The sequence below is a fragment of the Pagrus major genome, chromosome 6, assembly GCF_040436345.1.
Source record: "Pagrus major chromosome 6, Pma_NU_1.0".
In the NCBI taxonomy this organism is placed as follows: domain Eukaryota; kingdom Metazoa; phylum Chordata; class Actinopteri; order Spariformes; family Sparidae; genus Pagrus; species Pagrus major.
In genome coordinates, this window is record NC_133220.1 from 14,714,523 (window position 1) to 14,721,114 (window position 6,592).

The 6,592-nt window shown below is 39.4% G+C and overlaps 1 protein-coding gene across 1 annotated transcript in view; it reads right to left on the reverse strand.

The window, feature by feature from the left end:
- Positions 1 to 6,592, reverse strand: part of itga7 (integrin, alpha 7) — a 32,169-nt gene extending 25,577 nt beyond the window's left edge. Inside the window, exon 1 of the mRNA XM_073468550.1 lies at positions 6,372 to 6,592. Coding sequence (XP_073324651.1) covers positions 6,372 to 6,592 — 221 coding nt within the window. The remainder of the gene's footprint in view (positions 1 to 6,371) is intronic.

A 6,592-nucleotide genomic window follows, 5' to 3' on the forward strand; every position in this document is an offset into this window, starting at 1 on the left:
GGAGGAATGGGAGAATGCTAAATAGACAGAGACTAAGTGGTAGCTAGTAAAAAGCATTAATCGTATGTGTTTGTGTGTGTGTGTGTGCATGCCAGACTATAAATCCCATGCTATATACCCTCTGCTCCTTCTGATCTCTCCAATAAATAAGCTCTGCAAAAGGTTGAGTCCCTACATTTACGAGGCTTTCACATGAATGGCTTCCAGGAGATTTCACAACGAGAGAGAAAGAGCGACAGGGAGAAAAATCATGAATTGAATTAGGGAGGGAAAAGGGGGAAGGTTCATTCTCAACTCTTAAGCTGAGGGTGAAAAAGCAGCTTTTATGTGGCTATTTTAATGCAAATTAGCTCCCAGAATTTTTTCTTTGTGTTATGAATGTGTGAAGCAGTTATGCTGGGCCCCCATTTAGTAATTTATAGTGTATTAAACAAAGCAAATGCAAGGTACAGAGAATATTGTGTCTGACCCATGGAGGCAAAATCCAACAGCATTGTAGATTTTCACAATTCAGCAGAGCAATACAAAGTTAGCAGTTTTAAAGAAGACAAGTGAGTTAGATGAAAAGATGGAGACCACTCTCACATATGTAAGGTAAATATTAAGCTGTAGCTAGCAGCCAGCTCACCTGATGTAATCCAAGTCTCTGGAAGACCCAAGGTCCCAAATTTGATTTGAAAAGACGTTATTTACACATTTCTTTAAACAGAAAACTTCTGAAGTCTGCACCCATCTGAAGTGGGTGCATGAGCTCAAAATTTGGTGATCTTGGGACTTCTGGAGACTTGGATTGCACCGGATGAACTCCATGGAGTGATTTTATGCTGTTTTGTTGTTTTCATTTGTTTTTAAAGTCCCCGTTTTTAGTCCAGCACAAAGGCTAAAGGTGGATTTTGTTGCCTTTGAAAGGAGCCTTACTATCTGTTTGACCCTGTTTCCAGTCTTTATGCAAAGCTATATGCTTAGCTTCAAGCATGAAAGTAGTATCAATCTTCTCCACTAACTCTCAACAGGAAAGCAAATAAACTTATTTCCCAAAATGTAAAATTATTGCTTCACGACAATAAAATGTCCCCTCCTCATAGGGCTGTGAAATCCATGTCAATGTTGTGATGTTTGATTTAGTCGTCCAGTCCTTGCATTTCTGAAGTAAATTTGAGGATATATATAGCCTTAAAAGTTTCTTATCTCTTGCTTTGGACTTCTCTTGCAATCTCTGCAATCTTTTGGAGGTCATCCTAAAAATCTCTTCCACGCTCCACTCTTGTTTTTTAAGCTGTGTTAATCAAGCCTCCAGTTCAATGAGAGGATTTGTTCAGCTTCAGAACGCTCTGTTTTAGATTCTTACTCAGCCAGTGAAACCGAAGTCCAGACTGTCTGTAGGATTATATCGGCTACCTGTGGCCCCGCTGGCTTTGAGACTGAGTATGTCTCCACAAAAAGGCACCAAAGTAAAGTCCCTGGTAAACATGAACCTTACTGCAACTGGAAATGTTCTACCTTCCCTTTGACAGCAATGCAACGCAGTCTAATAAAACACAGACTAATAATGTTGTCAAAAACAAACTGAAAGCATCTGGAGGAAAAAACTACGTTATTACAAATGCCAATAAAATGTCAATAAAAGATATTCAGAAAGAGGAAATTGCTGCCATGATTGAAAACATAACACAAAGGAAAAGCAATCGGGTGAGAAAAGAGAATAAGGACTATAGATGTCCTTCAAGGCCGGATAGAGATCCTTCAACACGAAGCAATAACCGATGATTTGCGATCTATATCAGAGCAGAAAAGCAGAACTGCCGTCCCCACCTTTGTCAAAGCACTCAAAAACAGGAAAGACCTTCACATTAAATCATGAGGCTGAGCTCAGTATAAAGAAATGACATGAAACCGTAAGACTAACAGCTTCGCAGGATGCATGTTATGTACAGTATGATTCACAAGCCCTCTGCAGTGAGCTAAACATTTATATATGTACAACACGTCATGCTATATCATGAGTCCGTTCTAAGTATATTGATGTATCATACTAAAAGCTTGCAGTGTGTAGAATCAGCTGACCCTGAATATAGACCACCAGCAGTGCAGCGAGTGTTTTTATGGTTCACGTCCCTTTTTAGACCAAGAGTCAAGAGTGTTTTTTAATTAAGGCAAGTATGTGAATGATGTAACTTAAGTCACTAGCGTTACATGAGTGACATTACGTGAGTGACACTACGTGAGCGACGTGTCGTCAGCCTCAGCTGTACTTTGCTTTTACTGCTTTAGCAAGTGTTAGCATGTTCATGTGCTAAAGTAAGACGATGAGCACAAAACCTGCTAAACACTAGCATGTTAGCATTGCATTTGTAAGCATGATAGCATGCTGATATCAGCATTTAACTCAAATCACAGAGGTTTTTATGTTCTTGAGCTTACCCTCACTGATAAAAATGGGGTGGACTAAAAAATAGAAACACCTGTCGGTATAATGCAATGCAATTCAGCATCACCACAAACAAAACTGCTAACATGGCCATAGACTATCATGTTTGGCTGTAAAAGGGAAGAGAAAATGTAAAAATAAAGGCACCCATAATCATTTCCAGGCAATTATCAGTCTGGTAAGTTCAGAATAATGCATCACTTTTATGTTATGCAGCCTTTAAGACCAGGAAAAGATGACTCTTACGCCATATCACTATAAAACAATATCCAAAATCTAAGCTGATATATTGCTCATTACATGATAACGATATAATATCAGTATATCGCCCAACCGTCAAAGGCATGAAGCCATCATGCACCTGTACAGCAGTTACATCCTAAATATGTAATAATCGGTCTATAATAATAATAATAATCTCTACATAAAAATGTATCATATCATGAGAAGGTTATTTTGTTTTGCTGGAGTTTATGTTACATGCTATTTGGCAGTTGTATTACACTGTATAAACAAGCAGTAGCTGAATTCAGGGAGATTGGCAGTGGTGGGATAAAGCTCAGTGGGCTTCCTGTCTTCACCAGGCAGTGAACTATTAGCGGAAGGACTTCTCATAGTAGTATAAATAGCAGACGAACACATAACTCAGACTGAAATACCCTCTCATCTCCTCCTCTGTCTGGCAGCAGGAGGAGAAGCCCCCTAAGTTCAGCGTGGAGCCCCCGCTCCAGGACGACAACAACCAAAACAGATCTGATAGAAAGTTTACAGAAGTTCGGGAAGTTCAGATCGAGGCCCTGATCCCCGTCTGAGTGTGTGTGGCATACTTTTGCTTCCTCCCAACATGTCACTGAATAGGATCTCTTTACAGAACATCAGTCACTATGAGGTCATCGAGTCACATGGGGTGACCTTTGCCTTGGCTTTTGCTGCCATGCTGAAAAGGAGCAGTAGGTTTGCAGAAACCATAAGTCTCCACTGAAGAAAGATAATGTAAAACTGAACAAAAAGAGATTCATTCCATAAACCTGCCAGCTGCATCTGAAGCTGAATGTCTGCTCACTGACATTGTGTGGTCCTGCTTTTGCAGACATACACATAACTCCTGTGATGCTTCGGGGAAAAGAGAGGGTGAAACTATACGTGTGACAGCATGACTAAGCTGATTTCTATTAGCACTTTAACGTTATTGGTTGTGTAATGCAGACATGAGTAAGCACAGAACAAAGCATCAAAGCACTGATATCATTTTCACCCTTGAATCTGGTGGCATAAAACACAATGACTGCGACGCAATATGACTACAGGCGACAGTAACCCAAACCTGTATAACATAAAGAGAAAAATGACTCAAAAGCATCTAATTACACTAAGTTTGAGGCAAAGTGTTTCAAGACAGGACATCAGAAGATGATCATAGGAAACTAAACTCCCAAATCTGAGGTGCAATAACGCAGAGAGGGCATGATCATAAAGCTTAATGGAAATGTATTATTCAGACAGGAAAGATAATTGTTTTACTATCTGAATAATACATTTCTCTAACTGAGAGTGCAACAACATCGACTTGAAGTGTTTTGAACTCTCGCAGTCCACAGTGTCGACGACATCAGCATCAAGTCATCAGGACTCACTCATGGTCATGGTCATTTTACAGGCTGATTTCAGTATTTCATGCTCATTTTTTGTGTATTTGAAACCAGAAATTGAATAAATAAATAAATAGAGCAGTCATCGCTTCCCCAACAGAATATTATTACTGGCTTCTTTCTAAGTCACTGTCCAAAATGTAATAATTTTGCACTACAATAATTACATTACATCAAATCACAATACAAAAACAAGCAGCTCCCCTCTGCTTTGGTTGAGACCAAAAACAGAGCTAAAAGACAGAGCATGTTGGACATCAGGTGGTCAGAAGCATGACTGCTTCATAAACAAGCAACTGTTAAAAAAACAAATGCTATGTCATCTCAAAAGACGATGATATAGTACGTTGAAATTGTTCATTCCTTTTCCTTTAGCACCCAAGTGGCTGAAGGATTAAGTGTTTCTTTTTGGCTGAGAAAATTCTCCGACTTCTTACGCTAAACCATTTAAAAGTCATTTGATTATCATAAAAATGTCACAAAGCAAATCAAAATGCTAAAAAATAAAATTGAGACTTTTCTGGGGGATCATGGGCGGCTAATAACCTCAGAATTTCTAAAGTCATGACTTCAGCCGTGCAAGTCATACAAAGATGATGTTTTTCTGATGCAGATGAAATCACTGTAAAGTCATCGATGCATACAGTGGACGTGATGTCACAGCATACTGGCAACAGCGTTCATCATCCCACTCTCTTCCAGTAGATGCATCACATCAGCACATCGGGATAGTTTATTGACTGCCTCCTGGCACAAACTCCACTGCTGTAGCAGAAACTGGCCACAGTAGTAAAGGCTGTACAATACTTTGAGCTAATCCTAAGGTATTAAAATACGTTTCCAGGAATGCTGCTGGACAGTGAGCAGGTTTCCGAGGGGTGACATGACTCTCGCTGATGTCACTGGTCTCACCAGGCGACAGGATGACTCCAGCCCGGGTAAACTGAGGAGGCAACAGTTAAATATGGAGCTCCAGAACAGACATTCAAAAAAGTCTGGATTAATTTTAAAGGATGTACATTACATGAATGTTGCATTTGTTGAATTGAGGGGTGGAAAGTTATCAAGTACAGCAGCTTTACTCCATTTCAATCAACCTTATACTTCTACTCCACTTCATTTTGTAGGAGAATCAAATACTTTTTCTCCACTATGTCTAGTTACTCATTCGTTCATTTTATATTCAAATATAGGCTACAATATGATGATTTTATAAAATATTATGTGAACTAATTATATCAAATACTCTAAAATATAATAATGTAGTATAACATTCAATTTTTCTACTCAACAAATACTTTTGCCTTTGATACTTTGAGTACTTGTTGTTGATAATGTTTCACTACTTCTACTTAAGTAGCATTTCAAATTCACAAATTATTTATCGTAGTACTGTGCTACTTCTACCTCAGTATGAATATTTCTCCAGTCTTACTTACTGCTATATTGACTCGCCTTTAAAAATAAATGTCTAACAAAGGTTTTTAAAGTTGTATAGGACATTAAAGATGGTGATCTTTAGATGGTGAAGAAAATAACTGAATTTGTAGTTTTGTACAAAAAAACACTGTTGCTGATGACAAAAACCTCTTTAAATCCCATGTGATATATCACAAAACTCTTCTCTTTGGCACCTCATCACATGAAATATTAATCATAAAGCTTCAGGGGAGGAAAATTAAAGCCACCTCTTACTCAAAGTCATGCAGCAAACATTTCCAAAGCTTTGCAGGCAAACCTGTTGTTATAATTTATTCATGATTTCTGGAACCTGGCTCATGAGTGTTCCAGTCACACTGAACAGCTGTTGGCAAACAGAGGATTATAGGACAAACATGGTCACACATACACAGCAAACACACATTATAGGACTCAGTAGTATCTCCACTCCCCTAGATGTGAACTGTTCTGAAAAAATCACTTAAAAACCTTTTTTCCCCTTCTTCAGAAATCACTGCCTGCCAGCTGATTCAGCAAGCCTACTCTCATCCACTCTCCACTTACTGTAAATCATCCTCTATTAACTCAGGCTGCTCATGCTGCACATGTTAAAACTCCTGCAATGATTTAGCAAATCCAAGGACGGCTGCAGCACAGAAATGCTGACTGTCGCAGCCGCACAACTCAAATTTCAGCTTTTAACTGCCCTAAATATGAAAAAAACATGTTGTAGTGATGAATTTGTGCGAGAAGCAGGTGGAGATACAAAATCTGATTGGTGTAAGGTGCAACAAAAAGTCAAAAACACACACAGGACACACAGGGAACACTCAGTGCCGCATTGACCCACTCACCAGCTCTGAGGCTCTGGGGTAAGCTGTTGGTGAAGTGCTAGAGAGAAACCAAAAAAGGTGCCATGGTCTCCCAACTTATGCAGCGTGTGAGTAGTATCCAGGTTAAAGCCCCACACTTGGGTTAAAAGAGTCAACAGAGCCCATAGGAGGGTTGTAGTCCAAGGATGAGAGGAACAAGATGAGAGGGAGACAGTGTTCCCATGTCCCACCGGGGCTGCCAT